Source organism: Dinoponera quadriceps, unplaced genomic scaffold, assembly GCF_001313825.1.
Source record: "Dinoponera quadriceps isolate SergipeBrazil2010 unplaced genomic scaffold, ASM131382v1 scaffold754, whole genome shotgun sequence".
In the NCBI taxonomy this organism is placed as follows: domain Eukaryota; kingdom Metazoa; phylum Arthropoda; class Insecta; order Hymenoptera; family Formicidae; genus Dinoponera; species Dinoponera quadriceps.
The window spans coordinates 90,804-114,720 of NW_014554896.1; the positions used below are offsets into that span (position 1 = coordinate 90,804).

Consider the following 23,917-nt stretch of genomic DNA (forward strand, 5'->3'; position numbering starts at 1 on the left):
TCGAGGGCGAAAGTCGAAAAACGCTTTGAGCGATTCTGCTTCGCGAGGCGAGCAGAGGGCGGAAAATGCAGAAAGGGAAACCGAACAAAGAAAAGTGCGCTATAATAGACCAATGCGATCTTTCTACCGTGATCACCCCTTCCCCGTTTCCATTTCTGTGCATACAACACACACACACACGTGAATACAATCAAACGCTGCAGTTCCGACCGTTTTATATACGGCGTATATTTATCCGAGATATTTAGCTGAGAGCTTTGCGTGCGGAAATAATGCTGCAAATTGCATATTAATATTTGCAATATGCTTATAATTCCTTCAATATTTCAAACATTTTTCCCCTGCTAATAATAAACGTAATTTCGTGCGTTAAATGTTTCATGATATTACTAAGAGTATATTTTTTTAAGGTTTCGAATATTACTAAGAGTACATTTTTTTAAGGTTTCGGAAAAAACATCTCTTCCCCATTTTCCTATGGATTTTTCTGGTTTCTTACCTTCCTTACGGAAAAAAATTAATGTGATAGGTTTTAATATATGTGAATTTTTCTACCCGAATTTTTGTACCCTTAAAACGGGAAAAAATCCGCGGAAAAATGAGGAAAAACGGTATTCTTCCGAAACTTGAAAACTATAGTTCTTTTTTTTATTTTTTTGTCACACGGTAAAAAATCGCTTATTTAACAATCAACGTTACCGAAAGTCGAGCGATTACTTTCGAGGTAGATTAACGCAAGCTCATTCCGGAAGCGTAAGAACGGATGCGAGGAATTTCTTGGGGATTGCTTTAAAATGGAAAAGCGGGCAAATTCGAAAGAGATTCCGTGACGAGAGCCACTCTTGCTCTCTGCGAGTTCGATTTCTCGACACAGAGCTTCCGTGCGCGCGAGAGAAGTAGCTTTGCGGAGACGCCTTGGAGGAAACGAAAAGCACATGGAACAGTTTCCTGCCACCGTGAGGAAAAGGAAGACCTCGAAGTAGCGCGAGCACGAGGAAGTGAACAAAGGAAGCTCCCCGCTGTAACTGATAGCTTCAGATAGCTTCGCGCTTCCTATTGTCTTCTATGCTCGGAGCCGATATCGAAAGCGAATCCGGCAGAATGCCATTTTCGAGGCTTCCACCGGGAATTTACGGTATTCGTAGCGAGAGGCGACAATACGCGACAACGTCATCTTCGGAATTTTATTCCGTGTCGTTGATCGTGAGGACGCGCAAATCACGCAAATTAAACGATCCTCAAGTCCTCCACAATCGTTGCGATCGTGAGATGCAAAGAAAGAATCAAATTTAATCGGACAGTGTCACTTTATCATTGCAACGCGTACGATCGTTGGAATAATCGACCGCCTCGCTCGATTATTCGATCTCCGATGGGACGATTTCTGTCAATCAATTGAAACGGACACTGACGTTTCCCCGGGAGAAGTAGAGTCGCGGAAAAACCTGACGGGAAACTGAATGGAATTCTCGAGGAAGTTTCTGCTAAATCTACTTCCGCGATATTGCCGTAAACGTATTCAGAAGAGTCAAAAGTCGGGACGAGCTGTCTGGAAGCGCGGAGCAGCGAGAAACTACGTATCGCTCTATTACAATGCAATTCGTTCCCTCCGACGCTTCTTTTGCATCTCTCGCGCGAAGCTACCCCTCTTTCGCGAGAGAAAGCGAGGAGAAGAGGAAGCTCGTTCCCTCCGTGACTCCAATTTACATCACCCGGGCTGCACTTTTTTTCTCTCTCACGTCCGACTCGTTCGGTATGATCGCGAGAATGGACGGGAAAGAAATGGGAAACGGGGTTGCTAAAAAGCGAGTTGCTAAAAACGCTGTAAATTCACCCGATGACAAATCAAATATCACAAAGAGCGCGCATTTCGCCGTTGTGTGTATCGCGCCCGCCATTATTCAGCGCGAAATTGCGCGATAATATTTTAAACGTGGGGCCGGCCGCGACATTAATCGTGAGCACGCGCGCCGGCTTGTCCGATGATTCGCGATTTATGTGAAATTAGAAAGAATCCCGCGGAGAGAATACGAAGAAATATGGAAAATGAAGTACGGACGCCGCGCCGCGGGACATAAAACGCATAGCGCGGATGCAACGAACGCAGGAACGTGAGAATCATGCATATGGCGCCCGGGGAGTCTTGAATTTCACGAGGCCCTGCATAACGCCGCATTCCTCCGGGTTGCATTTCTGAAGAGCCCCAATCTAGATGCCCGGGGTCTCGCGATGCGCATTTTGTCCTCCATCGGGAGTGGTTAGGTTACCGTTGGCTTAGGCACTTGTCGTTCAATAATAAATTTACAACGTTCAACGAGACCGGGGAAATCCCATGTCGACAAGGCGAAAGATTTCCTTACGTTTTTCATAAGCGCGGTTAAAAGATACATCCGAGCGCGCTACATCCCTTCCCGGAGGTGATTTTACACGAGGGAGAGGAAAATATTGCCGTTTAGCGAAACGTAACGAAGCATCGGAGCTGCATTCAGCGGAGGTCAGCGTTTATTGATTGTTTCTTTCTGGTTGATGTATTTTTTGGATCTGTCAAAGATTTAACAATATATATATATATATATACATCGATTACGGACGACAATAAATAGGTTTTCGGGTCATTCCGACCTAAAGTGTAATGTTTAGAAATGAATCTACGAAGGATGCGGCGCTAACTCGGAAGCCAAATTAAGGAAGCTGTCGGGCTTAGTGTCTTATTTTCAGTGGCGCACCAAGGGGGCTACTTATAAATTTAATATTGATCAAATACGAAAATATTATTATTTTACTATTTACAAATACGAAAATATTATTATCTTTTATTTCTCTTATTAATGCTATATTTATATATCAGTTAATCTGATAGAGATGCACAGATAACAGAAAGAGGTATATAAGGATTTAAATATGTACATATATAGGGGGACCTGAGGATCCTTTGGGTTTGATCCTTTGAGAGATCCTTGACCCCTAGCCATTATTTCGACAAAGGAAAGATTTGATCTTTCTTTATGTTAGCAGCAGTGCTCATTCTTAAGGTTACTGTAAATCATATTAAATGTCATTTTGACAGTGAGCGTCGATAACGACAAAATGAGGATGTGTTTTATTACATGGGATGTCCAATTCTTTTTTTCGTAAATATTCAGTTGTTCTTTAAGTTGTTAGGTTTTGTAATTAAATTAAAACTCCAGAAAAGAATGAAAAGTTGGTTGCTTTAAAAAGGTGATTGAAAAATTAGTCAACAAAAACCTATTTGTTTACAAAAGATAAAATGGATATTAAAAAAAAATATTACTTGGGTTTAGACATGATCAACGCTAGATTGAGAACACTCGATCCACGGATCAAGTCCCCCATATCCTAGTAGCATAATTTATTGGGGATACATTAGTCCAATATTGGTATATTGGCATTCATCGGGCAAATGTTGCCCAATATAAAGCCAGTCCAATAAACAAATCTACAAAAGCAGATTTTGCACAGTATCTCCTATAAATTTTGCAGATAGCTTGCTAGCAGAAATATAACAGAATTTGCCAATAGAGCATGATAACATATTAACCTGTTAACGGTTAGGTTTAACAGATTAATGCAAATTTCATCGAATTTTTATTAAACTCGTTTCACCTTACGACCTCTTTAAGCGATAATCACTAAGCTTCCGCTGAACGCGGTCGTTCCCTTGATTTCTTAGATAGAATCTAACTCAGGCTGCACGAACACGTCTAAAATACGTCTTGGAGACATCTGAAAGACGTCTGAAATATGTAGACTGCCTTTTAAACGTCCCGGGACGTCCTTTAGACATCCTTTAGACCATTTATGCCGCCCGGTGACAAATGGATTTCGAAAATGGGAATCTTACGATGATTATTCGGAGGGCAGTTCGCGCGTTAGGCAGGTGCTCACCGAGTATAATAGAGGCGTTCGCCCGTTGCACGAGCTTGTCCACGGTGTTCTTGAACTCCTTCGACTCCTTGATCCTGATCTGAGCGCGCGACACCTCGCCCAGCCGCGGTCTGCCCAACAACGCCATTTTCTCCTCCTCCGTTCTTTCTTCCGGCTGCTTCATCTCGGCCGCCGCCGCAATTCCTGCCTCCGCTGAAATCAGAAAATCGCGCCTTGCTGCTTCAACGATGTCGGTACATGTTTTGGATCGAGATAAGTCGAGAGTCGGCTCGCGGTCAGACAGGAACGACGAGGAGGAACGCCGGTAATTAGCCGCTGTCAATTTTAAATCATTCTCCCGCGCAACAAGAACGACGTGAAAACGTTCATTCGAAAGGCTCTTTGTTGAGTAATTCGAGCGTCGAATGTCTCGATCCCCCAACGGATCGATCGTTGGATTCTTCAAACGAATCGGAGGTACAACATTTAATATCGAATTTTAATAAAGGAATGTCATACCGAGACGGTTTTAATTGAAACGATCGAGAACGACGGACCGCTCACGCGTACAAAGCTTCGAGGCGACAAGGTAAACAACGGGATTTTACTTCGCATTTAATTTACGGGCTCGTCGAGAAAACAGCCTTCAATTGTACGGCAATTCCAATCAGGATCGCGCGACACGAAAACGCTATCGGACGCGCGGGTGATTGATTTCTCCGTGTACGTAGATTCATCTGGGCAGGCTTTAAACGCGGCCGATAAACGCGACAGTCCCCGCGTTCTCGCGTGGATAAGGCTTTACTATCGATTGCCCTCATGAATTATAGCTGCGCGCCTCTCTTAGGCCAATTCCGTGCTCCGTATTCGCGTCTGACCGCACACCGACTCACACCACTTGCACCGGACACTTTTCTGCTACCGCATAGTGCGCGTCTGTGTATGTGTGTGAAATCAGCCCAATGAAAGAGAACAAAAGTATTCTACGTGGCCGCGTATACAAATGTAGGGGCGGTGTGTCGAATGATATGGTGTGTTAATTTTGTCGTTATTACGTGGTCATTATGTACACGTGTGACAGGTGCACAAGCCACGTACAATCAACGAAAAGATCTTTTCACCTCGACAAACTTCGCGCCGGATACCCAGCGGAAAAATTTATTTACATTCAAAAGTTTGTATTTACATACACAGTAAAAAATATTTTGTACTTAAAATCGGCCGTTGTTAACATTTTCATGGTAAATTTCTAACATACCCGTGTGTTAAAATCAATCAATTGAAGTTAATATTAAAATGACACATTTTATATTCAGTGGCGATTAAACGCATTAATTTTGTGTTAATTTTTGACATGATATTTGTGTTACCTTTCGTTTTGTGTTGGATCGGCACAAAAATTTGAATAGTCCCCGTTTGGGACATGCGAAATGATGTTAAATTTAATACAACATTTTTTACCGTGTCGAATGAGTGAAAAACAAATTCTCCCGTTGGAAACGGGCGTGTTGGGATTTTTGCCGTTGACTTGATCCAAGCAGTCAAACTTCTAGAAGACGTCAACAAGATGTCTAAAGAAAAAAGTAGGGCGTCTTTTAGACGTCTTTAAGACGTCTTTTGGAAGTTTGCGCTGTCTGAGTACATACTCAGTCCGTGTTTAACGTATCTTGTATTTTTGACGAGATTTACAGAAAGAAGGTTCCAGAACGTGAGGTCTTCTCGGGGCTGCAAAATTTATCCATCTCGTTTACTCATTTATTTATTTAGTTTCACTTTGTCTGGGCTATTTATTTATTTATTCAGCCGACTTCTCTCCCCCGAAGTGCGCGGCAGCGTTGACGAGCGGATTCGCTTCTCGCGCAAAAAACGGGGGGGAGGGAAAAAACGGAAAACCAGTCATGCCCCGAACATTTCCCCGGCGAGAAGACGCGGACGACAGGTCGTCCTCTCTTTGTGGCTGATGTTTTTTATAGGGGAATCGCAGTGAAAACTTTCCCCGTGCCTCTCCCGGGATAATTCCCGGGACTTTTCCGGGAAATCGGCAGCGATATTGAGTTTCCTCCGGCGCAAATTCCTGTGTGACTCGTGACACACTTCGCGCCCGGATCTGTCGTCGCGGGCTTCCCTCCCTCGTCTCGTTGGCTCTCCCGCATCCCCTATATAGGATTACGCACTTCGAATTTTGCACCATTTCACCCTCGCTAAATCCCCGATAAACTGGCGGATCATCCCGCGTTCCTCCTTTGGCCGAGAATTGGCGTCGCGCCATTACGAGAGATCGCCTTTCGTGGCACAATAATTCGCGACAAGCCCGAATATATTGCGATAACAATTAACACGAAAGTATCTCGAGGTGTTCCTAATGCACGTGGCGAGTTTGGACGAATCAACACTGATTTCCCATCGGTTGTTTCGACCGAAACTGAAATCGCCGAAGACAAACGCGCGACGAGCGCATTCGTTGGCTCGTTTCGTTGCCTCTCCGCTGGCTACATATTTCATTGTTGTGCAATTGGTTATGTTTCGGACGTGGCGCTAATTAGCGAGGTGCGACAGCGCCAGTCACGGGTAGTCACCGTGCGTTTAGACGCGTGTATGTTTTTTCTCCTCCCGGCAAAGCATCAAAATTGGATATTTCGAATATTTCTCTCGGGGATGCTATTAACGTAAAGCATATTGAAAGCATTCTCCACCATTACCCAACCCCTCCTTTTGCCAAAACCCTCGCCCCCGAGGATATCTCTTTTACGGTGGGGATATAAGTTTGTTTACTGTGGCTTTCACTCTGTGTGTATTCTCGTGTTACCCTTTAAAAGCTTCTTATCCCCCATATCTCGCCGGCGAAGCTCGGCGAAGCTCGGCGAGTTCGCTTTCCGCGCCGACGAATTCAATTTCGTTTGATTTTTCCTTGACGCGGCTACCGACGTTGGTAATTTCGACGTGATTGAACGTATATAAAATGACAGATACAAATTAAGTAATTAAGAGCGCGCGGATGCTTTTGAAAACCACCAGCGTAGCTTCTCGTGGCTCCGTCGAGAATGAAGCTCATTAAAGAGACGCGTTCGAACGAAAGAAATGAGAATACGATTTATCAGACGACGGGCGGGGGTGGAGTGGAACGATGAGCGATTAATAATAGCGGGTCGTTTCTGGTTCAGACGGGGATGAAATCGATGAACGATCGGCCGATGAACGCCAGATGCAGCCAGGGGGCGCGATTTATCGCCTTTGAAACCCGGCCTTCAACGAAAAACCCGGCGGGTAAACTCGCAGGAAAATTCGTCCCGGAAGTTATCCCGAGCTTTGTGGCTTTTCCAGCATTCCTCCCACCACCACCTACCGCCCCGCGGCATCTTTGAGCTCTCGCCGTTTGAATACTGCGACGTGACCTCGGCGTGCAACCTCGGCGTCGTGCCGCAGTGTGAAATTAACATCCGTGTCTTTTTCATTAATGTCATATTCCTTTGAATACTTTTTCAACGGAAAAAACACGCAATTCTTTTCGCCTGGGAGTAATTAGATCGCGACGCGGCCACGACGACGCGAGAGCGGGCTTATTCACGTAAATGCTGCGTCGAACTGGAGGATGCTCGCGCACGTTATAAATGGATTACACAACCGTGAAAGGATCGATTAGGCAGGATAATGTTTCATGAATAGCTCACCTAGATTAGCGTAGGCGCGATTATTATCTTCCATCGAGATAACGATCCCTTAATGTCTAAGTGGCTTGCTACTCGCGAGCCACGGAATTATTCAGATCGATAATGCATCGCGTTGCATCGTGGATGAGAATCAAACCCGACGTTGCACGCGACCAATTCGAGGCGACGACAAATGACACTCGAATAATAGGATTGTTTAGGAAGAGAAACGGTAGAAACAGAGAACGCAAACCAATGTTTTGTTTTCATAATTTTTCTACTCCAAATAAACGAAGAGATATCCCCAACATGATATGATATTTATGATATCATCGTATGAAATTACAATTTTATTCATAATATTATGATACGCTATTTATAATATGCGTTTACGCAGTTATATATGCGACTGTATCCTCAATGAGCTATTCGGTAAATCTTTCGAAGAGAGAGAGAGAGAGTGAGAGAATGTAGAATATATTTTTACGTAAAGTCGGATTATTTCTGACTCTCTAGATTCCGGCCAAATTTTACATTGCGCAATCGGAAAATTCTCAGCTTCTCAGCGGAACTAGGACACGGTGATTGAATACGAGCCGCGGTAACTAATATCGCCATGGGTTTTCCATCGGAATACTTTAAACCTAGTTGGTGCCGGCAAGTCGGAAATAAATGACGACGAGAACCGGCCTCTTCCGCGGGGGGTGGTTTTAACTCACGGACGATGGTGGAATTTTACGAGCGCCGCTCGATCAAGACGTCGAGATTATCGGTAAATATAAGAAACGAGGAGCGGGGAAGGAAGGAAATCGAATGTGGATACGGCGAGGATCATTTGGCGATTCTCGAGGGGATTACCCGATCTATGCGTCAGACGGAGCAGCGAACGTTATTCGATACTCTCTTTCTCTCTTTTTCACAGAGATATAAAGGGAACGTAATTCTAGTAGACAAAATCAAATCGTCCGTCCGCTATTATTCGTATAGCCGAACTAATCGCGAGCAAATGGTTATTTAGAATGAGAGAGAGGGGGGAGGGAAAGTGAAAAGGAAGAAACAAGGGGAAAAGAGAAACATATTAAGATTCGAAACGAGGCTCGGAGAGATCCTGTAAGATTTTTATTGGGGGGTGGCTTAGCACGTAGGTTGATGTAGCGGTTGAAATTACTCCTGCTACTGCCAGCAAGAGTAAAGTGGATCGAGCGAGGGATAGATGGGGTTGGGAATGGAGGTGGTTAATGCGAGAGTGGACTTATCATGGATCACCCGGACGGCTGCTGCAACGGCAGGCAGACAGGCGGGAGGGAATTGGTCCAGGCTGGAGAAGTTGGAAAACTTTTAACCCCGAGGAGCGTGGATGATAAAACATTTTCCCCACTCCCGGGTCCGTTAACGAACCATTAGTGAAATATTAAAGAAAATCTATCAACGATATTAGATAGCAAGAGAGAGAGAGAGAGAGAGAGAGGATCCGTCGGCGAGAAAATAGAAGAACAACAAGCGAGACGCGATAAAATCCAGCGAGCCGCTTGAACTAGATGAGATAAACTCGCGCGATCAATTTCAATCTTTTGCGATTTTTCATAGATAATTCATTATGCGATTATGCATGATATTGTCATGCTGAAGGCTCATCAGTCAACCGCCACGATCGCGCAATTTATACTATTTTGCGTCGGGTTAATTCCGCGGGTAAAAGCGGCACCGAAAATTGCGCCGTTAGGTACTGCCGCACTTTTCGCCGCGCAACTTCGATAGAACTTCCCTCTAAATGCAGTTTGTGCTTCGCCGAAGACTTACGACGCTCCGTGCTTGCAAAATTTCGAAGTAAAATTGCCGGAACTCCCTCAATTATCGGACGCGTGAGTATATCCAATTGAATCTTAGAGAGAGCCGTTTTAAGCCTAACTCCCCTCCTCCTTCCCTTCTTCCTCTTTCTAACCGCGTAAAGCCGCTCTGCGATTAGTTACAATTTTTCAACTACTACGAAAGGGCATCAATTATTATCGTTTAACTTATATCCTCCATTTTATCGTCCACTCATTACTTTAACTTCTTCCGTATACTTATATTATAACCTTTGAATCATAAATATAATACTATGATAAGTTGAATCAGTGAAACGGTATCCTACTTTTCTCGTCCGGTAGGAGAAAAATGCACACGATGCGATTGTTATAGACGCGTAATTCGCGACACAGATGCGTCGCTTACTCACGCACACTATGTCATCCTATTCGCCTTCGAAGTGCGCTCGGCTTTAGCCCGGGAATCCATTTTTAGAAGCAACGTGTGGCGCCTCGCGGCCAACGTAACTTACCGCCGCGGCGATAAAGTTACTTCTAAATGGTAAATTATCCGCGTTGTTTCCCGAGGTCAGTTTTGAGTCTGTGCGAACAAGCGATTAAGATGCACATACACTCGATCGCGCAAATTTTGTCGTTTCTTTGTCGCTCGCATCGCATTTGTCAAACTTACATTGTTCATTAATTCGCGCGATATACAAACGTGTCAAGCGGTGAAAAAACGCGAGAGAATGCGGGCGCAACGATATGAGTGAAATTGTTTGATTGTTTCTCTAAAGGGGGAGAATTCCTGAAAAAAAGAAAAAATTTAATAGATTTTTCTTTCGCACAAAATTGCCAATAGACGGTGATAGAAATAATTCGCTCGTTTCTGAGCAAATTGTCGGAGCAATCGGCAGATTTTTCTCGTCCAATCAAAACTCGATTGGTTATTGATGTTAAGAACCGCCGGTGGAATATTCCACTCAAGGCGCCGTGGCCGAAGTTAGAGCGTAACGAGCTACGACGAAAGTCTCCCGAATATAAACAGCGCGTAAATTCAGAACTTCCGTGACCCGAACGAAGAAATCGATTAATTCTTTAATTAAAAACAAACAGGCGCGGGCTAATTAACCGGTAAGGCGGAAGGAGTAGCGAAACGCCGGGATTCCCCTCGCGGGCCTTTTTATCCCTCACTCTCGCCTCTTTCTCTCTTTCTCCCAAGGCCCTTCGCGGAAACCAAAATATAATACGATAAATATGAAGTTTCCGGCCGCCTCGGAGTATTTTCGGCCGAGGTTCGCGCATATCCTCGACTCAGGTGGCTGTCACCGTCGCGCAATTGACATTCCCACGCGTGGATCTTCCTAATTATACCCAATGGCGGCATTAATCTTTATCACAGAAAAAACAAGCTCGCCGCGGGCTTACAAGTCGTCCATCACCGAAATAGCGAAGAACCGGGCCGAAGAACACAAAAGCTCCCTTTAAAGCTCTCCCCGCTACAATGCTTTCACGGTAATGGATCGTTTCGCGCAATCTGACCCATATTTTACGGATGCGCGTATCTCTTTTTGCAGGGGCCGCAATTGCGAAAACGCGCTTCGCCGGGACCACGCCTCGGGGCCGCCGAGGAATCGCCCGTAAAATTTAACCCCTTAGAACGATATTCACAACATGTTGATATCAATAACTCATTAATTCAAATAGATATTAATAACATGTGTGAATTGAGCTACTTTTAATTATAATTAATTATGAACGTTAATTAGGGGAAAAGGTGTAAATATGAGCCGGGATTGTAATATGAAACTCAGTATTGTGCTAAAATCAGTGACTGAAACTATCGATAGTTATATTCGTTAGAAACATTACGCAGAGAAAAATATTATTTATATCGAGGAAGAGAAACAATTAATCAGCTTATTTACCTTCTGTAGTTGTCCCATAAGTTCATCCCAAGCACATCAAATTTATTTAAAATATATTCTCAATTCTAGTAAATTTAGTATTTCAATCAAAAATATTAAATTAAAATACTAAAAATATTAAATTAAAAATACTAAAACTAAAATTTTCGTTTTTATTTATTCCAATACTGAAAAATATTAGCTGTTATATGTCAGATAATACTAAGATTAAGATATAAAAATAGTAGGTTAATTATTTGGAAATATGTGTGCTATACGTTCAAACTTATTAAATTGTGTAGAAAACAGCTGTTGGTCGCAATATGGTACGTCTCGTATTGCAACCAGTATGGCCGTCTTGGCGAGAAAGAGGAATTTAGGTGCCGAACTGCTGTAGTTCCGAGAACAGTTCTGTTTTCATTTTAAAAGAGATTATTTATCTTGTATATTGTTTCACACTTAAACGTTAGATTATTTGACACATTTTCTTGGCATTTTGTGAAAACTGATATATTTTTGATGGTCCTCATTTATATATAAATACATTGAAAAAATTAAATAAATAATAAAAAAATTATAGCACTATGCAAAAAGATTGTTTTTATTCATCTGCTTGTTCTATATTACCATTTCTACTTGCCCAGATGCTCGATTTGACATGTGTTGATAAAAATGTGTACGCCCCTTTAACAATTGTCTGGTTGGTCTTAATAACTAATGATACGTGTTTTCTCATACGTATGTAGTAACGTTATTGATGATTATGCATCCAATATTTAGATTTTAAATTACAATTTTTTTATTATCTTTTTATTTATGTCTATATGTTTTATTTTACTTCTTTTACTTATATTTTATTTTATTATTTTCTTTAACATTTGAAACCATTCTATATATTTACACACTTTCCCCTGTAATTAACAATAATTCATCATGCGATATCGAGTTGTTTTTTAATCATGACTGGACGTTCGAATAAACGATACCGTTGGCTCGATCGACGTTCTTCCACGTCGTGCGTTTTGCTATTCCTCCGCTCAAGAATTTTGTCTAATTCAAGCGCGACTTTCCGCGCTGGAGTATTTCGAGTCGCTCTTAAAGGAGAGACGCGCGAGACTCTCTCTTTCTCCCCTCGCTTAAGTTCGGGGGGGTATGCGAGATGCGCCGCATTTACTGCCGACATAAAGTCCACCCGACCGAGATCGCTTCTGTCCCGGTGTTCCCAACGGGGCGAGCTTGATATATGCTGTTGGCCTGATCGTGTATCCCCCCATCCCCTCCTCCGTCGGCTCGTCGGACGCACTTACTCACTTTGTTGTATCTACTTTGGCTGGCCTCGCTCAGAAGCGAATACTATAAACACCGGCGGTTTCTATTTGACCGGCTGAATAATGAGGCCCCGAATTCCTGCGCAGACCGTGAGAGAGACTCGTACTAATTAATCTCTGGTTTTAGTGACGCGCGTGCGGGGTAAAAGGTGCAATAAGTGGTTTGACGAATATAGGGACGTCGGGGGCGCGAGGGCGTGCGCGAATGAATAGTTTTGCAAAATGCAAACGCTCACTCCTCCCATTCCCGGCGGCTTCTCCTCGAGCATAATGCGGAGTATGGCTCGTCGGACGATAAGATAAATTGTTTAAATAGCGAACACGCCGGGCAATTGTTGCGCAATTTGCCTTCGCGTTGAAAGCGCGTTCCCGAACGGGAACGTCGCGAAGTAACGAGCGCGCGAAAATAAGACAGACGTCTCCCGCCCGAATCACGCGTTCGTTAATTCTTCGAGTATTTATTTATCTCTCCGGCGCGTCTCTCGGGCTTGCATCGCGTCGACCTGCAAGCGTGATGACACGCTAGGTCGGGATCGATTGGAATACTTCATGAATTACAGATTCGCGTCGCACGACACGACGACGACGAGGCGGATACTTTCTAACATGGCGCCGTGCGTTAGCCGACATAGTAAACACAGTTATTAATATACCCGTTGCTATTTCATTATCCAGGGAATCTTACGTTACGCTCGGGCTGGCACGAGCCGTTCACACCCACGCCGTAAAAAAAGCTTGAATGAAAACGAATACGGTATAGCCGGGCGCAGCGCGCGACCTGCGAGCGAGCCGCCGGTGACGTCGGAGAGACGTTGTTTCGCAAATTCATCACAGAGATTGCAAATATAAATCACGAAACTTTATCACACCACGGCCACCGAAACTTTGTTCCGGGCATCATGGAACTTCGTCGCACACGATACGCGCGCGTCACAGTTTACGGAACTGTCGTGAAGAGCGTCCGGAAGAGAGAACCGCGGGTCTGAGCGAGAATCAGACCGCGATATTTTCTTCATGAGCATTATTTCACGCGGGGGACCTGCGAAATGCCGGTTAACGAGTCGAAGGGCACAGCGTCTGGTCGCACTTCCTCGGAGGCGAACTCGAAACTGCGGCGACTTTTGCGGGGGAGGCCGAACGCACAAAGAACACTGGCGCTTATCTGGGTTCATTAACACGAATGACGCAGTCGGTCTCTCGCGGACGAGTGGATGGATGTTTCATCGTGGCCGAGGTTATTTCCGTCACTTATCAGCGTCTGCGGTAAGTCGGAAGAGCTCTCCTGTCTGGTGCGAGTCCCGTCGCTCTTATCGGCGTTCATGCTGATGCGACCGCGTCGTTACTCTTTTCACATCGCACCCCGAAGATCTCCAAATTTTCACCGAGAGCTAGCCGAGGGAAACAGGCCGGTTTCGTCGTCATGCATGTGAATCGGTTGAATCTTTTCCAGCTTCCCGAGCTCCCCGAGACGAAATTTCAGTTCTACATTTAGTTTTATCTCTACGTTAAATCTTCAAAGGTCTTCTATCGTGCTCCCTTTAATGCTATAGGTGAGAAGTTTATTCCGTTTTTGTTCACTTGAGGACTTAATTTTAACATTTTACATTCCTCCCTTGAAATTTCTCGCAAAGTCTATATTTCCCTTCGTAGCATCAAAGAAGCATTATTAGTACTCCTTTGATGCTACGAGTGGGAAGTTATTTCCGTTTTCTCTACTCGAAAACTTAGTGTAGAACTAAATAGGTCACTATTCATAGTCGAATCTTACATTTAAGCCGTCTTAAGTTTATCTTCAAACGCTGTACGGTTCATTTCATTGGCTGCGAAACGTCTGAAGATGAACCTAAGACGGTCTTAAACATAAGATCCGACTAAAATTTCGGCTCGGCCGGTTACTTATAGGTTCCCGAGTCGAAATTTTAAATTCTGCATTAAATCTTCAAAGGAAGGAAACAGAAATAAATTTCTACTCGTAACATCAAAGGAGCACAATAAGTGCTCCTTTAACACTACACATGGGAGTTGAGATCTTCGGAGTCTAAATTTTAGATCTACGTTAAGTCTTGAAGTGGAGAAAACGGCAATAACCTCCTCATTTGCAGCATCAAAGGAGCACAATAGACCACCTTTGAAGGGTTAATGCGGAACTAAATTACACTTAAAATGGGATTAAAATTTCGATTCGGGTTTTCTCGTCCCTTCGTCATCGCGTCTCGCGAAATCTCCGAGATCTCGGGGTCTTACATTTTTAAATATCAATTATTTAGTTATTCTGTAATTGTGAATCTTTGTAGGCTCAGTAACAATGCAACGAACGTAAGACGATGGTCGGTATTGATCGCAAGGTTTTTTTTAATTACTATCCCTAATGCTTTGCAATCCGGGTCTTACTGGCCTTCATCTTACCTTTTTCATTATTCTCCGTCTCTGTAATATTTTACTCTTCTGATATTCCTCAAAATTTTCCCCTCTGTTAAATATTACGGGCTTGAAAAAGTTCACCGGATTTTTTTAGATGTATTTCCATCGTCAATAATAACGAAATAACGCTATGTTCCATAGTTAATCAAAATCTGTTATCGTTATTCATCATTTCCCGTCATCATTTTCGGATAATTTTCCGATTCGGAACTTTTATATAATCTTGAATATTTCAATATCGATTATTCATTCGAAAATGTGCTTCATTCTGCCAATATTTTTGAGATCCTTCCGTTTAATATTTAGGGGCTTCTAAAAATTCGCCGGACTTTTGTCCATATTGTCTTCATTAATATTAATGAAACAATGTATGATATGTTCAATCAAAGTGCCTGCCATCGCTATTTTCGCAAAAGAATTCCCGAGTTACAGACACCGAGAGATCGATCCGCAAATCTACCACGTTCTTTCGATAACAACGAAAAATGAAATGAGCGAGAATGAAAATGATAAAAAGTTACATATTTATCGTGCGAAGAACAAATGTGTGAAAATTACGGGGAACGTGAGGGACTAAATCACGAAGGAAAGTCATGAAAGTTTAATTCTTGCAATACACCGTTGCCTCGTGTCTGATGAATTGATCAGGGATCGTATAATTCATGAATCGAATGTATAATAGCGTTGAATGATAGATGCGTGACTCTATCCGCGTAAATAAATGAACGCGCGCGATTATCGCGTCCACTTACGTCCGTTATCACTTATCACAGTCACCGATTGAAGACACGCAAGGATGAAAAATAGACAGGATACATTGGCTCGCGTGTGTGTACGCACCGCGATCTCTTCGCCGTTATCGGCTTCACGCTTGTCGTCGTCGCGTTATCAGGCCGGCTCTTTTATTCGCTATGCCTTCATTCACGGCTGCTATCATTCAGAGTGACGTGCGTGTATTAATCGCGATGAATGAACGACGATGAATCGTCGTCTTATCGATGACTCGACGGGACGTTACATACGGGGTGTGATTTCCAAGCACGAAAGATAATTCTGTTTTAAATCTCCTCGCTACCAGCCGCCGCTATCACCGCCGAACGATTTCATTGGATTCTTTTTTACAATTTTTTCACACATAGAGAGCAAAATGATTTATAATTTCACTGCAAATTACAGTCATTTCCATTTCAGCCATAATAACAATAAGGACGATGAGAAAAATGGGCTAATTTTGGCCACCGGAGTGGCAGGTAAAAACGGTACGCTTTTTACCCATCGCCTCTTGTGTCGTTCCAACTGAAAATAATAGCAGCGGCAATTTGCACATATGGTTAACATCGAGAACACAAGTGTGGCACACTTACTGCACTTATTACAAGGATTGGTTCCCCACCTCTATAATTATTCAACTATGTACAATTACAGCCGCAAACACTTTTCTCTCCCAGTGTATAATCTCTTCTACAACTCACACTGAGAGCCAATGGGTGGCCTGCAGTTGCTGAGCAGTAATTCGTTCGCCAGTCTCGACACTGCAAGCACAGCTTTGACGAATTTATTAGTCATTGTTTTATTTGAACGCAGATACAATAAATTACAGAGTGTGAAGCAACGGACACCGTCCGCGCTGCCGTTATTTATCCATTATACGCGCGTTCAGCGGTGGAGTTCAGCGTCAGCGGTGGCGAAAGGGTTAAACGCGCGCGCGAGAGGGAGAGAGGAGGGAGGAAAAAAAAACAGCCGAACACAAGCTCTGGCGACGAGCTCGACGATCGATGCGAACCGCGAGATCCGCGGAATTTCGCGCGGTCGTTAGTTTGTGCACAATACGGTAACGCCATCAGATCGGGGGCATTAACGCACGTCTAGGACGTAAACAGGCTCTTTACAGGCCGCGCTCTCACAGTGGCGTCTTAATAGCGACGCCACTAGAGAATTGCGACGTCGCATAATGCAGCCGTATAATGCCGTTATTGTTTCGCAAAAAGTCAGCTCACACCTGTCGGGCGGGTAGGTGCACACGGGGGAAACAATTCCCCGACGCGCGCGCTATAACAGGATCCGCCGTCCGCATTTAACGTTCTCGCTGTGTAAAATTAAAAATAAAGCTTCAAGCGAACACGCGCGCGACGCGGGATTCAATAATGACGATGATAATGAAAGACAGACGGACAGAGACTGATAGAGGGAGAGGAAGAAAGTATTATTATTACTCGGTTATTTTCCCCTCGTCGCTTTTGTTTATCGCCCATTGAATTTCAAGGTGACTTCACACGGTGCCAATTTTAATTCGGGACCTCGCAAAGGCTTTTGTGGTTTTAACATCATCTCCGGCAGGAACAAAACGACAAGGGCACTCGTCGTCGTCGTACACGAGTCGCGCGCGATAATGCGCGTAACGGAGAAAATATTGCGGTGTGCAGGTTGTGCATACACTCCGGCATCGTTATGCGCGCCGGGATTATGGCGCCGGCAATTAAAAGCAGAAGATATAGCTGTCGTAAACGAGATTGAGCTGAATTCAAGCGGTGTGTATCGCAAAGAAAGGCGGAACCCGGGGAGGGGGGTTGACCCAGAATACGCCGACCGTAAAATGCAGCTCGTTACACAATGCTCTCTCGGCTTAGAAAATAAATGAAATTGCAACGGCGCGGGGCGCGCGCTGGTCGAACGAGGCGCGCGAGCTTTGGACGCATTATCGGAGACGTAATAGTGGGTCACCCGTAAATACCTGCTTCTCCGTTTCTATTAATAGGCAATATAGAATAGTGGATGTGTATAATTAGGCGCGCAGGGAGTAATCCTGTGACACCGGGCGAGGAAGCTGTAAAAATCTTCTTCCCTCTATCCGCGCTCGTGCGCGCGGATTAATATAGTAAACACACCGGGCGAAAAATATTTAAAAAGTGAACAAAAATATTTATCCGTGAAACTGAGACGTATTTGTATGGGTGTGTGTGTGTGTTCTTTCGTCCGTTAGAAAATTAACGCAACTGCACGTGATATCAGTAATTCTATCTCCGGTGGAAGGTTAAATCAGGCTAATAATGCGCATCAGGCTACGATCTTCAAGATTCATATTCTCATATATAAGCAAGAATATATAATCTTATATGAAGATAAAACTTGTTTACGTGAAGAAATTCCACATAGAATTTCACTAAAAATATCGCATTTTTGTTCAAGAACAATTTTCATGAATTGAAAGGACAAAGTATTGAATAGAAGGAACGATATCTTCATTGCAAATCCAAGCGTGTTATTTTAGCTGAGGCTTCTCTTACACATTTCTTGCCGTTTTAAATCACGTCATTTAACGCAATTGGACGTGTTAACTTATAATTGAACAGGATTAAACGTTTGAAATGACGTAACTTAAAACGGCAAGAAACATGTGAAAAGAGCTTCGGTCGAATGTGTCATTTTTGGACGTTTACGCGTGTAAAAATAACACACTTGGACTTGCGGTGTTCAAACCAAGAATTCTATCATTTGGAAGATATTGTTCTTTCTAATACTTCTTCCCCTCAATTCGTGAGAATTGTTCTTGAATAACAAGAATATAATATTTTTAACGGAACTATATGAAATTTTTTCATGTAAGCAAGTTTTATCTTCACATAAGATTACATATTTTTGCTTTGAATACGAGTCTTGAATCGATACTGATTTTTTTCCCGTGCGGTAAGATAAAATAACGATTTCACCGGTCGTTTCAACGCTAATGAATAAAAGAAGACTGATCGATTTAGACGGTGCGCGTCTTGCCACTCATCTAACTACACCCGTCGGTTATTAATTGAGCTAGATAGCGATAGTGACGATAACAATAGAAAGTATCGAATAACGTGCATATAAGTTAATCCCTGCCCTCCGTGCTCACCCACCCTCTCACACGTCGGATACGCGTCGCAACGAGTTATACAACCCCGGGCGTAGTTCGTCTAGTTTATGATTGACGTCAGACCGTATTTAAAGTTCTATAGAGTCGACGTAGAGCCAGACCAGTCACGCGATATTCGTCGTAGATTTTCCTGACTCACATGAGCGGGACGAGGGATCATGGATCCCATTACAGCGTCCGTGTCTCGCCTGTGTTTGACGAATTTACTCTTCAAAAGCGCCGTCGTTACTCATCGCCGCCGCGGCTGCCGCGCTTCGTCCGAGTTTCTAATGTGGGCTGTGAGCAGCTTGATCTCTCTTTCATCGGGGGACACGGCGGAAATGATGAAAGAATGACAAGCATAATATTTACGGGAGCTATGGATTAAACACGCTGACCCAAAAACCGAGTTCGTTGGAAGAAAAATAGAAAAGGAGGACGTGTATTGCGCCGTATTTTCAGTGGCGCATCGATTTACTATTTATCAAGCAAAATTACGTTCCTATACATTTATTTCAACTATCTAAATAACAAATGTTAACCCTCGAATAACAAGGTTTGATCGTATCCATATTCTAAGCGCTTGTGAAGCGTAGATATTTCAGGTATTTTACGCAAAATGTTTTTTTATCAAAATTTTATTCTTTTATACATATAGTTTAGAAGATGTTAAAAATAGAAATTAAAAATAGCACGCATAAGAAGTGCCAACTTGTGTTATAAATATTTCAACTTTCCAATGGTCAATCTCGTTCTAATTCCACAGGGAATGAGTTGGATAATATTTCAATGTATACGCCGTGCATGTTTCATCGAACTCTTTTAAAATGGAATCTCAATCAACCTCCTTTAAGACGGAATAACTTTTAAGTCCAGGCTCTGAATTACCGTCGAACTTTCGGTGTCACTTTGAAATGCGATGCAGATCGATTTTTTCCTCATTTTCCCCCATTACTCTGAGTCCACGGGCAAAATACATCCTAAAGGAAGGAATGAAGTATTCCCGCTCCGAGAGAGGAGGATCTCGTTCGTTTCCCCGGGAAGAACACGCTCGCGTTTCTCACGTCGTTCGCGTCGCGATGTACGACGTGCGCTTCTCTCTCTCCCCCGAGAGCAGGATGCACTTCGGAGGAGACGCAGACGAAGAGCCGGTGGTTGGTGAACTTCGTCGGTCTGGTTTATAATTGGCGTCAGACCGTATTTACCGTCTTATATTCGGGATTACGCACGAGGCCACGTGACAATTTCTGAATTTTCGGCGTCGCGAGGCGCGGCGACGCGAGTGCAAGTGCACGCGCCAAACGTATTTGCATAATTCGGCGCGAAACTCGCTCGGCCCGATCGCTTTCAATTAGATCGCCTTTTCATTTAATAGCCGTTAATGTCGATATCGCGCGCGATATCCGCCGCGAATTTCGGCGTTGCAGCCGGCGGAATCCGCATTATGAAATCTTCATTGCCGCCGGTTAATTATTTATCAGCCGCGCGGGCACCGAGCGGAACGCATTTTCGCGACGGCAACGTATACCAACCGTCTGGTCCGCGATCCTTGAACCGCTGGCAAAGATAAGTGTAGGCACAGAGCCTAATAATAGTGCAAGCTAATACACGATGCTAATGCAGATCATCCGGTTATATTTCCCTCCCTCATTTGTTGATTCGGGCGCGCGCGCGATATTTACCAGCTTGTCGAATAATTCCCCTAAGCCGAGATTTCGCGACACGCAAAATCCTCCAGAGGAGGATGTGCAATTTACGATATCCGCGGATACACAGTCGCCCGCCGTAAATATTCATCTATCTGTTGATATAAATTCGCAGCGCGCGTAATCGAAAACAACTTATTTTTCACTCCAAACAGACGATGCGTGCGTCGCTTGTAAAATATATCATTATGCATTCTTGTATTTATCATATTGTTATTATCACATTAAATTATTATCGGGAGTTATCGGGACACAACGCGCGTTGTTATTGCGCGATATTTAAAATACATTGTTGCGCTTCTAATTAAGCAGCTCGCTCGCATCTAATTAGCAGACCGGCCAATTCATCGTTCGATCGAAAGGAAGGGACATCGGTCCTTGAAATTTTATCGTCCCGCTCTGTCGAAACTTTCCGGATAATTTCGTCGTCAGAAGCCGCGGGCATGAAAAGCCGCTAATTACTCGCGCCGGCCATTCAGCAGCCGGTTTTCATGATTTTATTAAGCGTCGCGTATACACCGTCCTCTTCAACTCCTCTGAGAAAATTCACGGGCTATTAACGCCCGTGCAAGATTCACCTGGGACTCGCTCCCCCACCTCCTCGTCGATCGGTAATCCGTAATCGACTTCCCTTTCATCGAACTCTCGTATTACCGGTTGGATAATTAGCTCGACTAATTATAAACTACACCGCGCGCGCATAACGGCGACGCCGCCGCGGGATGATTCTTCGCGAGAGGTTAAATCGAGGTTGCGGAATAATCTCTTCTCGGCTTGGAAGATTGAATAATTAGCGATATTTTTACGCTTTCTCAAGATCGAGTGATTTTCAATAAGAAAAAGTGGGTCTCGCTTTAATCGAATGATTTGTCAAAATTACTTGGCGGATATTTTGTTACTTTTCGCATCTGTCAACTATAAAAAGAAGTCCGAGGACGTAAGAAGTTTTACGCAGACTCGGGGAGTCGAAGTCCGGACTCTTACGAGGCCAAAATGACTCTGAGGATATTAACGATAAATTACAAGCGACGAGGGTATGTGAGTGAACTTACGAAGTGACGTTGCAACGTCTGCGACGAGTTTATTTATACCCGGTGGCTCGTCACACATGCGCCACGTCTGCGGCCGCATCAGTGCCGAATCCTCCAATTTATGCCGCAAAATTTCGATGTATCCGTTACAATACCCGCGGGAATATCGACGGGATTATCGATGAGAATGAAGGAGCCCTCGGAGGTCGATAACAGAATGTTAAGTCGTCCCGATATTCTCCGTACTTTTCTCGATAATCTCATCCTTAATTATCGCTCGCATTATTCGTTATCGGGACTTTGCAGTGGCCACTTTATTTGCGACGGAGGAAAAACTTCTCCCCTCAACGAGCAAATAAAAATCGAGTGATCAATATATAGGTTAAAAAAAGACGGAGTTAAAAAGTAATTGCGCTCTCGATGCTTCTGATAAGATCCTCTCGGTTAAGTCCGGTTAACGCGGAGGAGATAAGTGAGAATACTCAGGACACGAAGTGTTGGTCCTTCGACGCTGCTCGAGTGTCACAAGCATCTCTAGATACGCATCGATCCGGGAGACACCGACACGATTTTGGCAAGCTCCGCTGGTATTTATAGATAGATACGCGAAAATTTAGTATCCCCGAGCGAGGCGTACGCAGAACCGAATAGTCAGCGGCCCGACTCTCCAATCCTTTTCTCGTTTTCTCCGTCTTCTTAATCAGAGCAATTCGACTGTATCGTAATTCGAAAATATAGTGTCGGTTGTACAGTCGACATAAATGTATGCATATGTATAATATGTACACCCGGCATGTGAATGTAATGAATGCACAGAAAGATTGACGAGAGAGGTGTACGTAATTAGCGTAAAATGTGTGCGGTCCGATGTTGCCAGAACTGAACTGTTGCAAACAATCGCTGTGTTTAACGCGGTATCTAGCGTCACAAAAGTTTTGCGAAAACGCGTGCACACTCGTTGCAAAACACACTCCGTTGCTGAAACACCGCGGGAATGCGATGACGAAGTAACAATCGGTAGTAAACTAATCGCTACCCTCGCGTTTTAGTTTGCTCAAAACATCCTATCTATATTCATAGAACGCTCTATCTCTACTAATTAATGCGAACGAAGCTTTAGATGGATCGTGGCGAAGCCATTAATAATTAATTATGGGGGAGGCGCTACTGCGGACGCTACCTATCGATTTATCTCATGTAAGATCGCGCAAATGCAACACTCGTGTGTGTGTGTTCTCTTCGAGCAAATAAATAAATACAAACTGCGGAGTAACACGAAAATCAACCGACCAAACGTCGGCGTTTACGAAAAATTCGCAAAAAAAAATGACAAAAATTCGAACGAACAATTCGTGGGAATAAAGCAAAGCGTTATAAAATTCGTGTCGCTCGTCTCACGCGATAAATCCTGTTTAATATGAAATTCGTCGTGTTGGGAGACAAATTTTCCGAGGGAAAACACTGCCACCGGGGGCTTATCCGGTCATCAGGAAATGCGACGGGAGCACGCATGACTTTCTTTACCTCGTTCGGTGTCGCTCCGGCCGGAAAAATTCGTCCGCATTAAAATGCGCACATGCTACTGCGCCGGTTAATCAATTAATCAGCTCTGGACTAATTAATGCACAATCGGGGAGGGAGAGGGGGAGAAATAGAAAGAGAGAGAAGGAGACAGAATTCGGACGAGCGCAAAGTGTCCGTTTGTTCAAGACTTACGTTCAATTACGGTGAATCCAGGCAGAGAACCAGCGCGTGACACATGCATGAAGAGACACGTGGAAATCAGTTTTCATCAAGAACAACGTCATCAACGTCATCGTGTATGACAAAGAGAAAGAGAGACATAGAGAAAGGGGGTCGCGTTAATTTCGTCGCACGGTTAATTCGCGATCGATCGCGATAGCGTCGCCAATCGCGTCGCGCCCTTCTTGATCCCGAAATCCCTTCTTCGCTCACGCGTGACCCGCGTGACCCGCGCTGCAAACTTTCGCCCGTGCCATTTCCCGAGATAACGCGCCCGCGGAAAGTTACGACCGGCCCGAAACGATCGCGCCCGCGCGATCATTTCCGCCGCCCTACATCGCGCTCTCTCTCGCCCGCTTCGTGCGCGCCTGTTAAGCGGACGTCGCGCTTATATTTCGATTCAAATAGTGCGCTGCGGATTGCGTTAATAGCGAGCGATCGCGTTTTCATACATCGAATTCCGACGACGGCGAGCGATTCGTTGGCGAAATTCCGCGGATAGATTAGCCTCCGTCGAGAGGCAGAGAAAGAGAGACGGACGGAGAGAGAGGGAGGGAGGGAGGGAGGGCAATCGTGAAA

The 23,917-nt window shown here is 44.1% G+C and overlaps 1 protein-coding gene across 2 annotated transcripts in view; it reads right to left on the reverse strand.

Annotated features, from left to right (window-relative positions):
• Nucleotides 1-23,917, reverse strand: part of LOC106742408 (sodium/calcium exchanger 2) — a 73,221-nt gene that overhangs the window by 24,757 nt on the left and 24,547 nt on the right. Inside the window, exon 4 of one of the 2 annotated variants that reach the window (XM_014615322.1) lies at nucleotides 3,907-4,089. In XM_014615322.1, the coding sequence (XP_014470808.1) occupies nucleotides 3,907-4,089 (183 nt within the window). Of the gene's footprint in view, nucleotides 1-3,906; nucleotides 4,099-23,917 lie in introns of both variants that reach the window. The other variant, XM_014615321.1, reaches the window with a different exon arrangement.